Source organism: Protopterus annectens, chromosome 3.part0 (assembly GCF_019279795.1).
Source record: "Protopterus annectens isolate FY-2018-M chromosome 3.part0, PAN1.0, whole genome shotgun sequence".
Classification (NCBI taxonomy): domain Eukaryota; kingdom Metazoa; phylum Chordata; order Ceratodontiformes; family Protopteridae; genus Protopterus; species Protopterus annectens.
In genome coordinates, this window is record NC_056731.1 from 784773942 (window position 1) to 784794408 (window position 20467).

At 39.2% G+C, this 20467-nt stretch overlaps 1 protein-coding gene across 2 annotated transcripts in view; it reads right to left on the reverse strand.

Moving 5' to 3' along the window:
* Positions 1 to 20467, reverse strand: part of LOC122796555 (palmitoyltransferase ZDHHC11-like) — a 1296289-nt gene that overhangs the window by 94345 nt on the left and 1181477 nt on the right. For both annotated transcript variants that reach the window (XM_044065129.1, XM_044065131.1), the window contains exon 10: positions 9002 to 9071. In XM_044065129.1, coding sequence (XP_043921064.1) covers positions 9002 to 9071 — 70 coding nt within the window. The remainder of the gene's footprint in view (positions 1 to 9001; positions 9072 to 20467) is intronic.

Genomic DNA, 20467 nt, shown 5'->3' on the forward strand with positions numbered 1-20467 from the left:
ATCAAGACAAATCCACCAGGATACTTATTACAATAATGTTCTGAAGTTCATGAAGTTGCCATGGTGGAAAGCTCCTACTACCAATGGCAAGTAATAAGTAGAATAAAACTGCTCAGAAGCACAAGCTGTTTTAAGGGGGCTTAGTGGGCTCTGCTGGAGTGTAGTAGCCAATAACCACAGGGGTGTTTCATTAATGAAAAATGTAGATGCCTCCCCTAACTTTACCTAGGTAGAAAAGTACCTACTACTAGATTAAAAAAAATAAAATAAAGTCATCAAATATCCACCAGGGCACTTAAGATAATATCCTGAAGTTACTTAGTTTAACTGTGTGCAAAGCATCTACTACCCAGTAACCACAGAGTACATTTTGCTATGCAATGTTTACTTTCTGACCTGGCAGTAACTCTGTCAATTGTTAGTCATATATTTCAAGTTGCAAACAGAAGACTACATTTTTCTTTTTTCCTCTTACTTTTCTATGGAAGAAAGTTCATAATAGGGCAATAAAAGACAGAACACTGGTTTCTTCAAGTATGAAAGTAGTTTTCACATTGAAGCATAAAGATAAAAAAAAAAGATCAGATACCAATTATTGTAAATAGAAGCACAGGAAATAACACACGTTTTAGTACAGATAACATCAATTTCAGGTTAAACAGCACCTGTGTTACCAGCTGTCTATTTGGAACAAATGTTCCTATCAGGAGGGTCAAACTTCATTACTTGAATATTTACTTAGTTATGTGGGTTAGTATTAGGTTAACAGGTCCCGGGGTATTTTTGTTTGAGGGCGTTTATTAAAACAAAAAGTCTTGCAAAATGTGACATAGGTTCCAATACTGATAAGAAAAAAACTGTATAAATAGGTTTAACCTGTCAAACATTAGAGGCTGCATGAATCACAAAAGCTGGAAAGAGACATTTAAAAAGCTACCATATATAACAGAGGGGGATAATGATTTCTTACTATAATGGTAATGCTTTCCATATTATCTTGGAATGTGAATGGTCTCATAGGTACAGACAAAAAGGAAAGAATATTTAATATTAAGAAATGGGGACTCAAACAGCAATGCTACAGGAGACAGATTTGGAAAGAAATGAGCATGCCAAATTGATAAAGGAAGGATTTCAGGATGGATATTCAGCAGAATATCAGAGACAAAGGAAAAGAGGAGTTCTTACATTAATTGATAGAAAAACTCCAATACTGAAAGGAGGAAGAGAAAAAGAGAATAACAGCAGATTTGTGGTACCAAGGGGCTACTGGCAAGAAATGAGGATTACCCTGTCATGCATTTATATTCCACCTAAAAGTATTATGATGGAGCCTAAAGAATTGAGAGAAATAATCAGCTTTCAGCAGGGAATAGTACTTATCAGTGGGAACTAGAATTTGATTTGTAACAATAAGGATGCATTTGGGGGCCTAAAAGGGAAAATATAACAAAAGAAGGTAGAGTTGTAAAAAAAATATGAAACTATTTGGTATGAAAGGTGTGAATTCACTTATATGAACTCACAGAGAATGTACATATTCATTCCCCCAATGTACAATAACTGGGCTAGACTAGACTAGACAGAAATTATATTTCAAAGGAATGTGTGCATTTAATTGAAAGGTCTGACACATCCAATAACTATTTTGGATCATGCACCAATAATTACAAAGATAAAAATACAGAATAATGAAGTAAAGATGAGTCAAGGGCACTTCCCCAACCTACTTGTTAAAAGGAGAGGAATTTTAGGAATTGGCTTTTCTCCCTAGGCCTCTACTGAAAAAGGGAAAAAGCTCAGTCAGACTAACCTGGTCAACAAATGTCAAATAAAATAAAAAAAATAATTAGACGGGGAAGGTAACAGAATGGGAAGATGTCAAGAAGATATTTGGATTGCAGGCTAGAGACTGCCTTCTTTATCAGGGATTGGTATCAGAGTATAGACAAAATGAAAAGGGTAGAGGAATCTAAAATGAAATACCTGCAGAGTTTTTAATTGAATCTAGAACTGATGTTGCTATTAAAACCGAGACAAATAGTAGGACATATAAAATATTGCATGATAACTATAAGAATCAATCAGAAGAGGTCAGAAAAAACTGGGAAGCGAGATTAGATAAGCAATTCACAAAGAGACAATGGGAGGACATATGTATGGCTCCCAAATATGCAACAAAATCTAGAAAATTTAGAATTTTTGCCCGAAAGTGTTTACATAACTTTTATACCCCAAGGAGACTCAAAGAATTTTTCCTCAGGTAGATGGCAAATGTTGGGGGTGTGATGGGGGGAAAAGAAGTAGCTGTGAGCATAAGTACCAAAGGAAATGATTTTTGAGAGTGGGGATACAAGATCTTCATTGCCTAGATATAGTAAGGCACTATGAAGTTTAATTCTGGTGGCTGCCAAAAACAAATAACTAGAAAATGTAAATCAAAGTATATTGTAATAGAGATAAAAGGACAGAAAGTGGGATTTCTTTTAAAAAGAGTTGGAGTAAATTACATAAAAATGGAAATTTTGGGAAGAATAACATGCTGAAAATGTTTAGGAGGAGGAACAAGGATGAAGAAAAGGCAGAAATTTAACAATTTATGTAATGTTGCCTTGATTATATGATATGAAACAATATATGTGATGCATAATGTTGAAAATGTAAACTTGTTAATATGGTGCGATTACTTTTATGTAAATGTGAGTTTGTCTATGTCAAGTGATAATTCAATAAACATGTTTAAAGAGACAAACCATTCGTAAAAAAAAAAAAATTCAGACCGATATTAAGTTACGTAATAGGTACATAGGTTCATAGGGAGGTACTAGGATATCTGCCTGAAGACATTTATAAGCCTAGTCAGAATGTGTTGGCTTTCACCACCCCTTTAGATTAGTTCCCTGTGCCTCTGTCCAGCAGAGCCACTGAAGTGATCTCCGGGGTAAACTTTCTGTTTCCCATTCACTCATCAAGGTTTCTCTTGGAGTGTTAGCGAGAAGCTCTGCCTAATGTAGATTGGAATCTTGTTCCAAAGCATGGGAAGTCTCTGTGACAGGAATCTACCCCCTCCAGCACGTCCTATTTATTGTTGTGGTGAGGTTTATATCCCTAGAGCGTGTGGCTCGAGGGGATAATGTTTTCTTTAGGTGGAGCATGTCCATCAATTCTGGGTTGGACATGGCCTTGTATGTCAGGCAGAGATCACCTCTGAGTAAGCGGTATGCAACAGAGTACAGCTGGAGTTTCTTCATAGCATAGGGCATCTGTTTGAGGCCACTGATCCTCTTGGTGATGTACTTCTGTGGTCTTTCCAGCTGTTGCAGGTGTCTTGTAAGGTACATCCCAAATGGGGCATTTTACTCTATGATGGGTCTGATGAGTATAGGGGCACAACAACCTCTTTTGATCTGGATGCGAACCCTTTTGTGATTAGGTGGACCACATAGAAGGATTTTGTAACCACTTTGGCAATCTGATTATGAAAGGAGAGATTACTATCTACTTGGGTCCCCAGATCCCTTATTATGCCTTCCATATTTAGGGGACTACCACCTATGTGGTAGTTTGTCGGTACTTTGTTTTTTCCAAAGGGGATGACTATGCACTTTTTGGCATTTAGCTTGAGGCCATGACTTTGGCACCAGGTATCCGTCTCAGTGAGACCCTTTTGGAGGATGTCTGTGTCAGCTGGAGAGTCAATTATAGCCCCTAGTTTGCAGTCGTCTGCGAACTTGGTCACCCATAGTCCTCCTGTGCTTGCCTGTACCTCTGAGAAGTATATACCGAACAGGAGGGGTCCTAGGACTGAGCCCTGGGGAACACCAATTGTAACCGGTTTAGAGTCGAACCTAGCTCCCACAACACTCACCATGTGGGTTCTGCGCATGAATCAGTTGGCAACCCATATTGTGATGTAGGGGTTTATGTTCAGGCTGGTGAGCTTGTCTATAATACCAGAATGGGGAATGGTGTTGAAGGCCTTTGCGAGGTGTAGGTAGGCTGTGTGGACCACCTTTCCCCTCATCTACAGCCTTGGTAACTGTCTCAAAGAAGTCCACCAGGTTTAGAAGGCATGATCTGCCCTTAACAAAGCCAAATTAGGTAGGGGGTCCAAGGTTTAGAGGTTCCCAATGTCTCTGTTAATGTGTTCCATGATGATGTGCTCCATAGCCTTGCAGACCAGGCTAGTCAGGCTTATAGGGCGATAGTTCCCGGGGTCTGTTGTGGCTCCACCTTTGTGTGGCAGAATAACCATTGCACTGAACCTGTCTGCCAGGATGTTGGTGATATCGGTCGGTTCAGTGTATTTTGTGCCATTCTGCACCAACTCAGAGCAGATCTCAGCATTGCCACTTAGATTGCTGACATAGCTAAAGAATGACTTGTGGTCATTTTTGGAGTCCTTGGCAATTTTTCTTTCGAAGCTCGCCCTGGATGATTTTATGAGGGATCGTAGTTTCTTGCTGAAACTGATCAGGGATGTCTTCCCTTCTTAGAATTTTACTCTTTTCTGTACTAGTTTCCTCCTTCTATTGTATAGCTTGTTTATGGCAGGGGTCCACCAGACTGGTTTCCTTTTCTTGGAGGAGTGAGTCTTGGTTTTGCTTGGGATAGAATGATCCATGCATTCTTGTAGGTACCCGTAGAATGCATTAGTAAAGGATTTTGCAGCTTGGACAGTGTTATCCTTTAGCATGGGGGCTTTGAAACTTTACACCTCGGTCTTATGTAATGTGAAGTTTGCTTCTGAAAAGCTTTTCACAGTGGTTTCTTTGTCTGGGGGTGGGAGCAGAATGTGGATATCCAAAGTGATTTGTTTATGGTCAGATATAACCAGCGAGGGTTTGACCTCCGGTGTCGAACACCGGTCACCCATGTTGGTGATGACCAGGTCCAATATGTTGTCACCTCTAGTGGGAGTGCTGACCAGTTGATCCAGGGTGTTTGAGTTTATAAATTCTAGGAAATGTTGGGCAAAGGAGTTAGTACTTGAGTAGTTCTCCCAGTTAACGTTTGGGTAATTGAAATCACCCAATATTAGGGTGTTTGGTAGGATCTTTATGTTTCCCAGTGTTTCTAGAAATGCAGAATGGGGGTCCTGGGACATGGTGGGTGATCTGTAGCAAGCTACAATTTGAATTGCAGTTTTTATCATTGTTAGTTGCACGTGGATGATCTCTGAAGCATCGTGCTGTGCCATGAGGTGTGGGTATCCTTGATGAATATGGATATGCCCCCGCCTTTTGTACTTCGCTCCAGGTTCTGTGGCCGAAATGTATGGTACGAGTTGTAGCCTGGAACCTTAAACCAGGTTTCTGTTACTGCACATATATCAATTTTTTTCCATACTGAGGAGTGCCTCAAGTGCGTGTATTTTGAGGTTTAGACTTCTGGCACTGAGTAGCATTGCCCTCAGTTTTTTGTTACTTGTGCTATTTATGGCTGTGGGTTTGTCTTTTGAGCCTTGCCTAAAAAAGGCAATATGGGGATGGCAACAGTCTTGGCCAGTATTCGAATGCCTAAGGGTGACAGGTGCAAGCAGTCTCTAGTGAAGCAGCGTGGCTTGTCGAGCATGTCATCCCAGGTAGACAGACACTGGATCCCCTTTGAATGACACCAGAAACTTAGCCAATTGCTGATTTTTTTTTTCTTTACAGTGAACTAATATGTATAAGAGCACAAAAATTAGCATTCACATAGAGAATAGTACCTAGAACACCATGATATTGATTAAAAGAAATAAAATGGATATCTCTGTATATAGTTGTTTTTTTTTTTAAATACTTACATTATTTTATATATACATATACCCACACATACACACACGTACATACCTCTAACTTTTCCATATCTTGTAGAAGCACAAACCACATTACTTCACTGGCTAACAGGCATTCACAGGCATAACTGCATGCAAAAACAAATTGCGGATTCATGCTTCACTGCTCATATTGGCAACTTCTGCAACATATTTTGTCTAAAACTGCACAAAGTATGCATTCAAAAAATGCTTAAATGATTACTTCCACACTAACCACATATGCTACAGTGGAGTTGCATGAAAATTCTTTGCTTGCAGTTGCACAATCTAATTAGAATTATTAAACGTACTTGTAGTTTGTTGTCTATACCTGTGCTGCTAAGTGGTCCAAACATTGGCTATAGGTGATGTGGTCACATTCACATGTTGATGTAACACCCTGACCCAATGTAAAGAGAGGAAAAAAGTGGCCGACAACAATGGCGACAACCTATTATCTGACAGCAATAATGAAACTAGTGGGTTACATAACAGTTATGGATGTTTGTGCATCCATTTCCAATATGTTTATTAACCATATCTGTGCTACTTCTGTAGTCACCTTATCTTTACATGAACCCTTTATAACAAAAATTATTAGCAAAACTCTTGGTTTCTATGCCAACTCTCTTTGTGACTTGTTTCTCATTTTTGTTTTTTTTCACTCTGCAACAAATCAAGCAAGTTCAATTAACTGTACTTGATGCATGTTACATTTGTGTGTTTTAACATTTGTGAAGTTATTTCAATGACTCCATTAAAAATGCCAATTTTCTACTTGGACATTTTCAGTCTTCAGATGTAAAGAAAAACAATTTATTTATTTAATAGAATTTGATTACTGGGAAAGTCAAATCGCACCATAAAATGTCCCTTTTCAGGAGAGGAACGGGTAGAAAAGCTACAAATTTATATAATTTTTACAGAAGAAAACACATGCAATATCATGGAATTGCAAACGTGCAATATCATGGCATTGCAAACAATATACATTTGTACAATATTATAGATAAAATAATCAAAAAACTTTTTACAGTAGAATTTAATAAGAATTATGAAGTCAAGTAGATCTGTATATTTTTTGGCATGTTTTGTAATGTATCTTAGAAAAAACATCTATTTTGGTAGGTCATGACATACTGGATGCAAATATGTCTGTTGCTTTTAATCAAAATACTAGATGCAAAATAATATAATAAAACTAAATTAATAATATATGCCATATGTTGTATCCAGACCACCTCAAAGCCTTATTCCTATATTGTTTCCTATAGACTGTTGAGGGAAGATTTATGCCTAGAATGCAAGGCATTGTCAGACCCCATCCTATGGAACTCTTGGATATCCACAAAACAAACAGCATCAGAATACCTGTTCTAAAGACTTAAACCTTGCCTGTGATGCAAGTAGGACCTGCTGGACAGACAGGTATGTTTCATTTTCCAAGCCCCTGCTTGCACTTATCATGGGTACGAGAACTTGTCCGACATTTGGGATTCGTGGCTAGGCTTAAAAAGGTCCTTGTGGTCGTTAACCTAATAAATGACTATGAACTTAAAAGAGTTGATTGAGAGGTGCTGTATACAAGTTGGTGATGTTTTCATCAAAATATATGTATTTTAGCTAGGAGTGAGATCACAGGGAGATAATCTAGTTCCTAGAGTTGGGCCCCGAGTCTAGCTTTGAAGCCTTTTTGGGTTTACAGTTTGTTTTGTGTTATGTGGGAAGGAATTCTAGGTTTTAGCTACATATGCAGAATACATGGATTCTCTAAATTTGTTCTAAGGTTTTTGTTTTTGGATCTTGGTTGGCAGTACCATTATCAACCTAGTGTCTGACATTTTTCTGGGTGGCAACCAATATTATGGGCTACTTTATGTTATATTTCAGTAGTTATGGAAGTCAATCCATTTAAACATGTTCAGTGGAAAGCAGTGATATGCTTTGTTAGGTAGACTGGTTGAAAATTTAGCAATCTTATTATAACATCATTCCAATATGTGCAAGTGGGATGAGTCAATGTTTGTGCACAATGGTGAGGTTTAAGACAGAGTTGTCAGAAGGTATGGGAGAACAGTGCTTTTTCTGCAGTGTAAGCAGAGATAAGGAGATGCTTCATAGAGAAGACAGAGTTTCAAAATGTTTTCACAGTATTTTGAGTGTCTAGATCAAATGTTATGTTGTCTATGGTTACTCCCAGTAGTTTTGCACGGGAGATAACCTCAGCTGTATTTTTCGTGTAGATGATACATGGAAAGTACTTTTTTGGTTTGTGTATTTTTTTCTGGTGTGAATAATACAAGTTTTGTTTTATTTAGATTGAGAATAAGATTGAGCTACTTGAGGAAAGTCTCAACAGAGGAGTAAGACCGTTGAATAGAAAGGAAATATTTGAAGCAGCACAATACATAAAATCTAACTGTAAAATACAAACTCATCTCCTGCATTTATGTACTATTATCTTTACCAACATTCGATTTCTTATAAAAACACTTGTTGAAAATTTCTGGGGAAACCAGCATAGTCATATGCATAAGGGCAATATTACACAAGCTCTACTTCTTCATTCAAAGGCCTTTATCTAACCATTGCTTTCGACTGTTACCTGGAAGTCATCACTAATTTGTAAAGTAAGCTTCTGCCTTGACAGAGAGAGAGACAGCAGTAATTATTCTTATAAATGCATCTAATCATTAAAATGTTCATGCATATACCTAGACAAACATACATTCACTACTATGCATGTCATCCTTGTCCCCAAATGGGTCTTCTCCAACTGATGTAGTTTACTCTCATATACCAAAAAACAGTTAGTTTAGGTGTTTTAGGTGAAATGGCAGCTCTCCAAATTGCTCATGATGCATGTGAGCACGTATGGTTGCCCTGCCACAGACAGCTGTCCTATTCAGTATTAGTTTCTCTGCTTGTAGGCAATGATTACACCATAGGCTCCAGCATTAATTCATGATCATAGAGTAGACAAAGCAAATATCACGGTATGAATGAATGAATGTCACTCTTAATTTCGTAAGCAAATTGGGAAAAAATTCAAGAATCATTGAATACATTTCCAACATTTCTACTATTAGATTTCAGTTTTCAGATTTTTATTTACTGTTAAAAAATAAAAGCCCAGAACTAAGGAACATTAGAAAACACATTAAATTACATTTGCACTTTGGCATTGCATAAAAGTCTCACCTGGCAGATTTCCACCATTCTCTTCTGTCTTCTCTAACATGGCAGGGTCTGGCGTTTTCTCTGCTGCTTGCTAAATAAACAGAAATAAGAATATAAATGATACTGTTGAATGTACATTACCAAACAAATATGTGCTGAGTGTCAATGTGTGAAAATATATCGACAAACCAAGGAAATGTAGACACACTGTGAAAGAGATGAGATGCACGAAACTCTTCCGTCCCTCGAGAACACCAAAATAAAACTCCAAGTCGCCAAAATGTAAAACAAACAAAATTTATTAGTGTGAAAATATGCCAGAGGGGACAGGGTGTGGGTGGGACTGGACATACTGTATATTTGCATATGATGTGAGGGAGATATGTACTTAAGTACTGACACAGAAGCACATAAATCATACCTCTCAACTCAAAGATTTTTGCAGAATGTCCACATTTTTGCCTGATAATTTTGGTCATTCCCTCATAAACTGTGTGTATTTCTGTTAAAAATATTTCTGTTACATCATTGAGGACTGAAGTCACTAAGTAATGACACACATTTGAGTTTTAGACTTCATATCTTACAGAAAATGTATGCTAATGAAAAACCTGTTGCTGCAGCAGCTTTCTATGTTTATAAAAGCAATATTTAGAATGTCCCCCAATTATTTTTCACTTTGTCCAGATTCCTTTTGCTTAGAGGTTGAGAGGCATGATGTAAATAAATTAAAAACTTACTGATGTATTTTAATGCTTTACTTTATGTAACTTAGATTTATTTTTTTTTTTGTAATTTACATAAAGTAAAGCAGGATTGCCACCTCACAGCAAGAGGTTCTCATGTTCGATCCTCAGCTGGGGTGCCTTCTGTGCGGAGTCTGCATGCCCTCCCTGTGGTCGTGTGGGTTTCCTCCAGGTGCTCCGGTTTCCTCCCACATTCTAAAGACATGCTGTAGGTGGATTGGATACTCTAAATTGGCCCTAGGCATGCATGTGTGTGTGCCTTCCGTGGAAGGTTGGGTGCTGGGCTAGCAACTTCACACCGTAAAACTCCACTGCCAATCATGAGTGGACAGGTGATCCGCTGTGGTGAGTCCTAACCGGGAAAAGCCAGAAGAAGAAGACTTTATGTAAATTACATTCTAGGAATAACCAACATTAGAAATAACACTAATTATACTGCTGAGTAAACAGAACGTCCTACTCAATCACACCCAGAACGTTTGGTAATATGTTTAGCTGTGTAAAATATTTAAAAAGTGGCACATGTACTGTCAGTCTAAATGCATGAAGAATGTGAATACACTATGCAGTTTCAGTCAAATTCTGTTTTTGCTGTAATGTCACCTCACTTACAGAGGCATGTTTTAAATTATTTCAGTTAATAACTGGAAACTGGGCTTAATAAAGGGCTCCTTTTCAGTGACAACCAGCAAACTGGTCTCTGGTAGAATGTACACATCAAATCACAAATGCTATATACAGAAGCATCTCAGCAGGATAAAACAGCCAAAGATGACAAAAGCAAGAATAAACGTAATGTAGTGCCATGGAGCGCCACAATTATGTTGCAAAATCGGGAAAAATATAAACTTGATAAAGACATCCCTAGTGGGCGACACTTTCTTAGCAGTGCACAGGGGAGCTCAACAAAAGCTTGTTATAGGCACCTATGTAAGCATTGTTAAGCTTGTGTCTTTCAGAATGGACTATCAGACATTGTGGTCAGTAAACAATACAGGCAGGAGGTAAAACTGCTTTTAAATGCTGTTAGATGTTCTGCTCTGCCATGCTTATAAACAAAAAGTGCGTCAGAATGACATATCTAACAGTTTTTAGAGCAGTTAGTTCTATGGAGTGGCACTTCATTTCTGCAGTCTGCCTGACAGCACTGTGTTTTATCAGTTTTCAAACACTTTGAAATCTGGTAAAACATTTTGTGCTCTCAACTTTTTTTCTGTCACTTGGTAGTACACGAAGCAGATAAAACTCTCTGCATTACAAAGAATTGTGATTAGGTTTCCAATCACAACTAGCTTTATGTGCTTACGACATGGATGTCAAGCTTCAGCTTTTAAGCTTTGCTCCTGATGTGAATTTCTTATCCATCTCAAAAACACACAACAGATTCATTATGATTGGGGACCAGATCACAGTCATCTATGAAATGTCATAAGCTGTCAGATATTATCTGTAACAGTTTCAGGTGCAAACTAAGTTGCCGGTATACCTACACTTCAAATGAGACAGTTTTTTTCCCTAGTGAAATAGTCATGCAAATATTAACAGTAGGGGTCCGGGATGTGTAGTACTTAACCATGAGTTCTGGAATTAAACCATGGGGTCAATCTGTTCATTTGTCTGTAGAAATGCTGTGGTATAAGGCAGCTAAAAGTGTTAAACATCACTCACTCCAGTCCACAAATTATGTGATAGCAAGGTTTAGTTACTTTCACATTTTAAGCGATCAGCAAGACATCTGGATTGGAATAGAGCCCACTAGCTTTTAACCAACTGATTCAATATATAACTACAAATCAAAACGTAAAACATTTATTTCATGATGACTAGGCTGATGCATGCAATTCCCATGTGATAAATACTGTGGAAATGATTTTAAACTTTAGGTCTACCATGGGGAGCTCATGGGAATTGTGAAACCGTACTTAACACAGGCACAAGAGCACTAAATGATTTGTCATGTCTTCAGGGATGATGCTTGATGTACACAGCTGTAAATGTGATTATAATCATTAAAATAAAAATAGACAGATACAAATAATACAGTCAGCATGGGATATATATTAAACAATTTTGAGAAAGGTCTCCACATCCACTCAGTCACCATCATTCTTCTCAGGGCAGATCCTACGGTTATAACTACATTGTTCCCTGACCCCAAAAATAGCAGGAGCTCTGCCACAAGGCACACTCCTGCAAAAGTTTACACTGAGAATATTGCTATTAATTACAATGTATATGCCAGCTACTTTGTCTCCCTAGCTTCTTGGTGTCTGCATGTACTTAGTACATGTAAGAAAACCTGTTCTACTTTGTGGCTCCTTGCTAACTTGCTCTATACCGGCTATAAACGGAGTGCTCTCTGCAATAACTGGCCTGAGGGTTGGAACATCACTGAGGTAAAATAATAATGCTAAATCTCAACATATTTTGGTCTCCAGCTCCACTCAGTCACCATTTTCCTTCCTAGGGTAGGTAGATGTCATGTTTTATCACATTTCTATTTGTTCTAAGAATGTGTAGAACAATGAAAAGACTTTGATAGTGTTTTGTATTTGTATTTGATTTTATACTAATCAGATACGCTTTATGTATATTGAGCCATTGCCCTTTAACATGTATGCATGCAATTTCAATTGCTGATGCTTTTGTATATAGAACATTGTTCTGATGTACTGATAAATTTAATGAATGCTTAATAAGTGATGGTTTTACAATGTGCAGTGTACCATGAACAGTGCAGTGGTATTTGCTCTGTGCAGTGTATTACTGTGGTTTTAGTATACATCCTACTAAACCTACTTTGACCTTTCATTCATAAACTATATTATGTTTGCTCTAATCCCAGAGTAGCCCATATTCTCTTCTCTAACTCATCATGGTCTTTCCTCCATATTTTGGAATAAGCTTGCTACCTATGTATTAACTTTATTGCCTCAATACAATATTTCAGTCTAGTAGAGTTTTTTTCTTTTCTTTCCTTTCCTTTCAGAGCCTGTGGTCACTACATCTGCCACAAGGCACACCATACATTCATAGGTAGGTACTAGGCTATTGGTCCTAGGACCTATACAAGCCCAGCCAAAAAGGTACTCTGGCTTTTGCCATCCAAGAAAATTATTTTCCTGTGCCACTGTCGAGCAGAGCCACAGAAGTGATCCCCAGGGTGAATTTCCTATTTCCCGTCCAATCATCAAGACTTTTTTGAAGAGTGCTAATGAGGAGCTTTGTTTGATATAGACAGGTAGTTTATTCCAGAGTATGGGAAGTCTCTGAGACAGCAATCTATCCCTCCGGCATGTTCTGTTTATTGTGGTGACAAGGTTTGGGTCCCTAGAGCATGAAGCTCGGAGGGATTCGGATTTCTTTCAGTGGAGCATGCCCAACAGATCTGGGTTTGACATAGTTTTGTATGTTAGGCAGAGATCACCTCTGAGTAGGCGATATGCGAAGGAGTAAAGCTTCAGTTTTTTGAGACGGTCTGCATAGGGCATCTGTTTGAGGCCGGTAATCCTCTTTGTGAGGTATTTCTGCAGCCTTTCCAGTTGTTGTAGATGTCTTTTGAGGTACATACCAAAAGGGGCGTTGTACTCTATAATGGGTCTAATGAGTGATGAGTAGAGGGGAACAATGACCTCTTTTTTTTCTGGATGAGAAACCTTTTGTGATGAGGTGTGCCACGAAGAAGGATTTCCTGACTACTGTGGCGATGTGATTATCAAAAGAGAGACTACTGTCCACCTGTGTCCCAAGGTCTCATCACACTTTCAGTGTTAAGTATACTACCGCCTATGTTGTAGTTCATGGGTACAGAGTTTTTACCAAAGGGAATAACAATGCACTTTTTGGCATTGCACTTGAGGCCATGGCTTTGGCACCAGGCATCTGTCTCAGTGAGGCCCTTTTGTAGGATGTCCACATAGTTAGGAGTTTCGATTATGGCTCCTAGTTTGCAGTCATCTGCGAACTTCATTAGCCAAAGACCTTCTGTGTTAGCCTGTACTTCAGAGAAGTAGATACCAAACAGGAGAGGACCCAGGAATGAACCCTGTGGTACTCCACTTGTCACTGGTCTGAAGTCAGATTTGGGTTCTGTCAGTAAGCCAGTTGGCAACCAACCTTGTGACATAGGGATTTATACCCAGTTTAGTGAGTTTATTTATGATTCCAGAGTGGGGATGGTGTCGAAAGCCTTGGCAAGATCTAGATAGGCTGTGTGAACCACCTTACCCTTGTCTACGGCTTTGGTGACTGCTTCAAAGAAGTCTATCAGGTTTAGAAGACATGATCTGCCTTTTACAAACCCGAACTGGGTGGGGTCCATAGTTTGGAGATTACCAATGTCTTTGTTTTAAGTTCCATGATGATAAGTTCCATGGCCTTGTAGACCAGGCTCGTCAGACTAATGGGGCGGTAGTTCCAGGGGTCCATGGTGGCTTCCCCCCTTGTGATGTAGGATAACCGGCGCTGTGCGCCATTCAGCAGGCACAAAGCCTGAGGTGAGGCTATGACTGAAAATGGTGGGTGCCAGTTTGTTCTGTAGTTCATGTAGAACGCAGCTTGGGATGTTGTCTGATCCCATGGATGCTGTGTTCTTGGCTTTGGAGAGTGTTTTTTTTTACCTGTGGAGCCGGGATTACAGGAACTTTGCATTCTTCCAGTACAGAGATGGGCCCTTTAGGTGGTAAGAGGGGGGAAATGTTATCACTGAACCTATCTGCCAGGATGTTGGCAATATCATTTGGGTCTGTATATTTAGTGCCATTGTGCTGTAACTCAGAGCAGATCTGAGTGTTGCCATTGAGATTCTTGACATAGCTATAGAATGCTTTGTGGTTGTCTTTAGAAGCAGTGGCGATTTTGTTTTCATAACTAGCTTTGGAGGATTTTATCAGGGATTGCAGCTTCTTACCAAGGCTGAACGGGGAGCTAAGCCACTCATGGGATTTTACACTCTTTTGCAGCAGTTTCTTCCTTCTGTTGTACAGTTTGTTTATGGAAGGGGACCACCAGATTGGATTACTTTTTTTGGTGGATAGCGTCTTGGTTCCGTTTGGGATAGCATGATCCATGCACTCGTGTAAGTGCTTATAAAGTGCAATTGTGTAGGATTCAGTAGTCATAACTGTATTGCCCATCTGCATGGGTGTCATGAAGTTCACCACTTTTGTCTTAAGAAGCATGAAGTTAGCTTTGGAGAAATTGTTTACCATGGTTTCCTTAATGGGGGTGGGGGGGCAGGATGTGGATATCTAGGGTGATTAGCTTATGGTCAGATCGGACCAATGAGGCATTGACTTCAGGTGTGGAACACCAGTCACTCATATTGGCAATGACTAGATCTAGGATATTGTTGCCCCTGGTGGGGGTGTGAATAAGTTGATCCAGGGCATTGGAGTTTATGAATTCCAGAAAGCGTTGAGCGAAGGAGTTGGTACATGAGTAGTTTTCCCAGTTAATGGTGGGGTAGTTGAAATCGCCCATTATTAGGGTGTTTGGTTGAACCCTAATATTTTCCAGTACATCAAGAAAAGAGGAGTGGGAATCCTGGGGCATGGTGGGGGATCTGTAGCAAGCTACAATTTGGATTGCAGTTTTGCCCAGAGTTAGTTGCACTTGGATAACCTCGGATGCATTATGCTTAGCAACTAGCCTGCAGGTGTGGAAATCCTTAATGAATATGGACACACCTCTGCCTTTGGTGTTCCGGTCCAGGTTACATGGCCAAAAAGTGTGGTATGAGTTATAGCCTGGTAGTGCAGGGGTGAACCAGGTCTCAGTCACTGCACAGATATCAAAGTTTTCCATTTTAAGGAGTGCCTCGAGTGAGTGCATTTTGAGATTTAGACTTCTAGCATTGAGTAGCATCACCCTCAGTTTTTGCTTGCCTGTTCCTGTTACGGTGGTGAATTTGTCATTTAAACCTTGCCTAAAAAGGCACTATAGGGGCGGCAAGAACCTTAGCCAATATCCAGAATCCCAGGGATGACAGGTGCAGGTCATCTCTGGCAAAGCATCGTGGTCTGTCCACCATGTCATCCCAGATGGACAGATACTGGATCCCTTTAGAATGACACCAGAAGTTTAGCCAATTACTGAAGTCAATCATTTTGTCCTTGTACTGCGGTATCATTCTGGGTGATGGCAGAATACTACTCAGGGCTAGGGTCATACCTGCCTGGGCTACAAGATCAGAGAGCTCTTCCATGTCTCTTTTCATGTAGTCCAGGGAGGTACATCTCAGGTTGTTCACACCAACATGGCCAATGACAGAGTCATATTTGTACTTGTTGTAGAGTGACCTGAGTGCATGGGTTATGTGGCGGATCCTGGCATCTGACAGGCAGCTGACAGTAACCTTCTCCTTGTTTAGCCTGGTGAGTGGGACATCAGTGTGCCTGACTATAGAGTCACCTATGACTAGTGTGTTGGGTACGTTGGTTTGCCTTATTGGCTGTGATTGAGTGGCACACTGAGTCTGCGGGCTATGTGTCATTTGGGTTGTGTTGGGGGGGGTGGAGGTTGCTTGCATTTCTGCTTTGGTGGTCTCTGTTGCTTGAGCAGATTATTATTGAGAGACTCCGCGAATGTTTTTGTGTTTCTCTGTGTGGATTTTGGTGGTGTAGATTTAGTGAGACTATGTGATGAGTGTGGTGTGGTGCAAGTGTTTACCTTCCCCTCTTGACTGTCAAGTTCAGTCTTGCTTGGAGAGAGCTTTACCTCCAGTTTTGGCTAGATAAGTGCACCTCTCACATGTTGTACTGTTGGGTGGTAGGAGGAAAGGGTTGTCTGTGTACATGAGGCAATTTCTACATTGCCCCAAGATGCCCAGATTCATCAGATAGACAGGAGAGAACACTGGGAGCTGACCCTTGGACATGCCTGAATAAAAAACTATTTTCCTCTAGATAAGTGAGGAAAGTGAGTACAAGAGCTGTTTTTCTCCAGGCAAGTGAGGAAAGTAAGTACCAAAACTGCTTTCCTCTAGGTAATGAGGAAGGTTGAGTGCTATAGTAATTAGTAGGTTATTTAGTGCTTACAACAAGTTCTGAACAAGTGCTGATCACGAATAAGAAAATTCAAGTGCTAAAACTAAGAATCTGTATCTGGACTAAACTAGTTACAGGAAAGGGGGGAAATAAGTGCAAATGTGGGCTTTTAAATCAGAAAGTTGAGAGAGATGGAAAAACTGCCCAAATGGCCAATAACTACAATTTCTGTGCTTACCACTCCCACTGATAAGCTAGAAGGCTTCCCTCCAACACAGAAAGCTTGGGGGGCACAGAAGCTTACATACAGTCCTGGATACAGCAAATCTGAATCTGGACTACACTAGTTACAGGAAAGGTAGGAAACAGGCTTAGATTTTTTTTTTTTTTTTTTTAATACAGAAAAGTAGCTAAAACAGCAGTAAAAACAATTTAAATGCAGTGTGCAAACTAGCACACTTGAGTATGAGCAATGTTAGACCAAACAGTTTAAAAAATGCAATTAAATTAAAAATGACTAAAAACAAGTGCAGGAGGAGTCCATTAGGTAGAATGAGGTAAAGAGATGGGACTGGGGGGAATGTCCCAGATCAAATCTACAGTGCGGCGGGCAACTGTAAAAGCCTCCAAATTTAAACAACAAAACAGGAATAGGTAGGGGAAAAACACCTTCAGCAGAGATCTGAAAAAACTATACAGTTAAGCAAAAATAACAGTGCATAACTCTGAAGTCAGCCAGCAATGATATAAAATTAGTCAAGCAACAATTAACAGTACACACCTCTGAAGTGCCAGAAAAATATACTTAGCTCTGTATAACTCCAGATAGTTTGAAGAGCTCTCTGTCAAGGACATAGGAAGGCTCCAGCAATGATATGCAGGCTGTTACAAAGAGGGTCTAATTTTATGCAAGTAATCCTTGAGATAGTCAGATAACACACAGGATGTAAAACCAGTTATACCAACTTAAGACACAGACACACCACTCAGAATTTTCACTGCAGCTATTGTCATTGTGCAATGCAAGCAAGTTTAACATGAATAACTTCACTATGTATTAACTTTAACGAATCACATACTTGCCTGTCCATCCAGGAAACTGGCTGTGACATTCTGCCAAAGGAGTAGTCGTTTCACTCTTTTAGGACCACTTACTAATCTGGCCACTGTCCTTTCTCTTGACCAGTACATTACACTGTATAAACCAGTTACTACATCTCCCTAGCTTCTTTGATGTCTGCATTCAGTACATGAAAGAAAATCTGTTCTACTTTCTGCTTCCTTGTTAATCACTCTGTACCAGCTATAAACTGATTGCTCTCTGTAATAACTGGCCTGAGGTTTGGATACCCACCTATCAATCCTACCTATCATCTTACTCAACTTCACTCCTCCCATTAATCTCTACTACCTATAAATGCATCCCTCCACACTCCTTCCATCACACACACAATCACCTATTCATCATCATCATCATCATCATCATCATCTTCTTCTTCTTCTTCTTTCAGCTGTTCCCATTAGGGGTAGCCACAACGGATCATCTGTTTCCATTTCTTCCTGTCCTCTGTATCTTGCTCTGTCAGACCAACCACCTGCACGTTCTCTCTCAACACATCCATAAACCTTATCTTAGGCCTTCCTCCTTTCTTCTTACCTGGCAGCTATATCCCTCTAAATCCCAAATATTCCACTACTTCATCTTCTATCACTAGCATTTCTCACTATACTCATATTTTCAACCAACTATCACAAATCTCTCTCCCACTGTTACTTACCTACATTTACCATACAGTATTTAAACCAGAATACTACAACACTTTTCTCCAATATCTTTTCCGGCCTTCTCGATTTAAATTATATTAGCACCCTGAAATACAAGGAGGCAGCATATGCTCCACCATTACCCCAAATCATGTATAAACTAAATTCCAAATACAAGTGCCACACTTGTCTCTTCAATAGCCACACTGCTAACTGGACAATAATACTGGAAGGGGGATATACATCCCAATCCTGGATCCACTCATCTAACCCAGACTCCACCAAATCAGCTCCCCAACCATATCCAGAAACAACAGGCAACCTCTCCAACCACCTAGGACTCAAAATACTACACAGTAACCTTAGAAGTCTCTACAACAAAATCATAGAAGTTCATGCCTGTAGAGCCCACTTCTTTCCTGATTCTCTTCATTGGCAAAGAAACCTTGTTAAAGACAATTACCAAAGATACAGAAATACTTCCATCAGGTAATAATATACTGAGACTAGATAGAGCCAACAAAAAACAGTGCTGTTGCTGTTTTCTACAGAAATGTTTTAGCTCTCTCCACTTACCCTGACACTATACACCCTTTCTACAACGCTGAACTGCTCATTTTACTGTTCAAACTGAATACTCACAAATCTCTAGCCATCATAGGTATTTGTTAACCAGCTGGTAACAACATTCCCATCTTGGAAGAGAGATCTTCTCCTGGATCTTGGCCAACATAAGTTTGGAAACCATCTTACTAGTTTACGTTCACACAGATTGGCAAGAGGTAGCTCTAGAAAACCCCATAAATTTAATTCAGCTATATGATTTTTCTCAATTTATCAAAACTCCAGCTAGAATTAACAAGGCCACATCTAAAGATTTCATTCCACTGAATTCTAATATCTAACCCAAAGACCGTTGCCACAAGTGGCACCCTGCCCAATAGCCTCAGTGACCAAACAGGTATGCTACATAATCAGACACCCTAAACAGAACCCACAAGCTTCATCACTATAACAGTCAGAAACCTCAATAATTTCAATAAAGAAACTTACTTCCAGACTTGTCCCAGATCAACTGGGTTTCACTTAAAACTCTTCCCCTTGATGGAGGACTACACACATTTATTTCAATATTTCTAAACATCCTGGTAGAGCAAACACCATTAAGAACCAGAAGAGTTAAAACAATCCAGCTCATTGGTTAACCAAAAAAAAAAAATAAATAAACATGCAACTTGGAGATCATGCCTGGAAGTCACAGCTACAAACCAAATATCAAAGATCCCAACAATAACATGGGCAATTAAGAAACCATAGTAAACAATGCATAAACAGGACAAAAAAGCTTATTGTAGCAGCACCCAACATTCATCATCATACAATCCAAAAATATTCTGGAAATCAAAATGTACATTCTTCAATACTGGAAAAACAACCCAAACCAGGCAATCCTCAACCAATAACTCCCAAAACACTGCTTCAGAGTTTAACTCACATTTTATAAATAGACTAACCTTCATCCTAGAAAACCAAACTACTACAAATTCTGCCATCCCACTCCAATTATTTTTAAACACCTTTATTGAATTATCACATCTGGTAAAATTACAGCTATATAAAAGAAAAACACAATATTAATATGTTCACAGTTAAAAACATTACATTGTACAGAAGAACATGTGTGATGTATAATAAATCCACATTATATAAATTGGTCACATTCATGCCTTGCTCAATCCTCAAAAACATTTTTCTTCTTGTATTTTTCTCCACAATTTCCATTTTTCTATGTAATTTGCTCCTACCTTTTTCAAAAGATCCCACTTTCATATTTTTAACCATTACAATAGTCACTATTTCAAATACAGTTGGTTTAGTCTTTAATTTCCATTTTCTAGTGCTTGCTTTTTTAAACTTAACAAGGCAATTCAGACCCTGTATCTGAGCTCAGAAGAATCATTAACTTAGTTACATCCATTTGTTCACCAAAG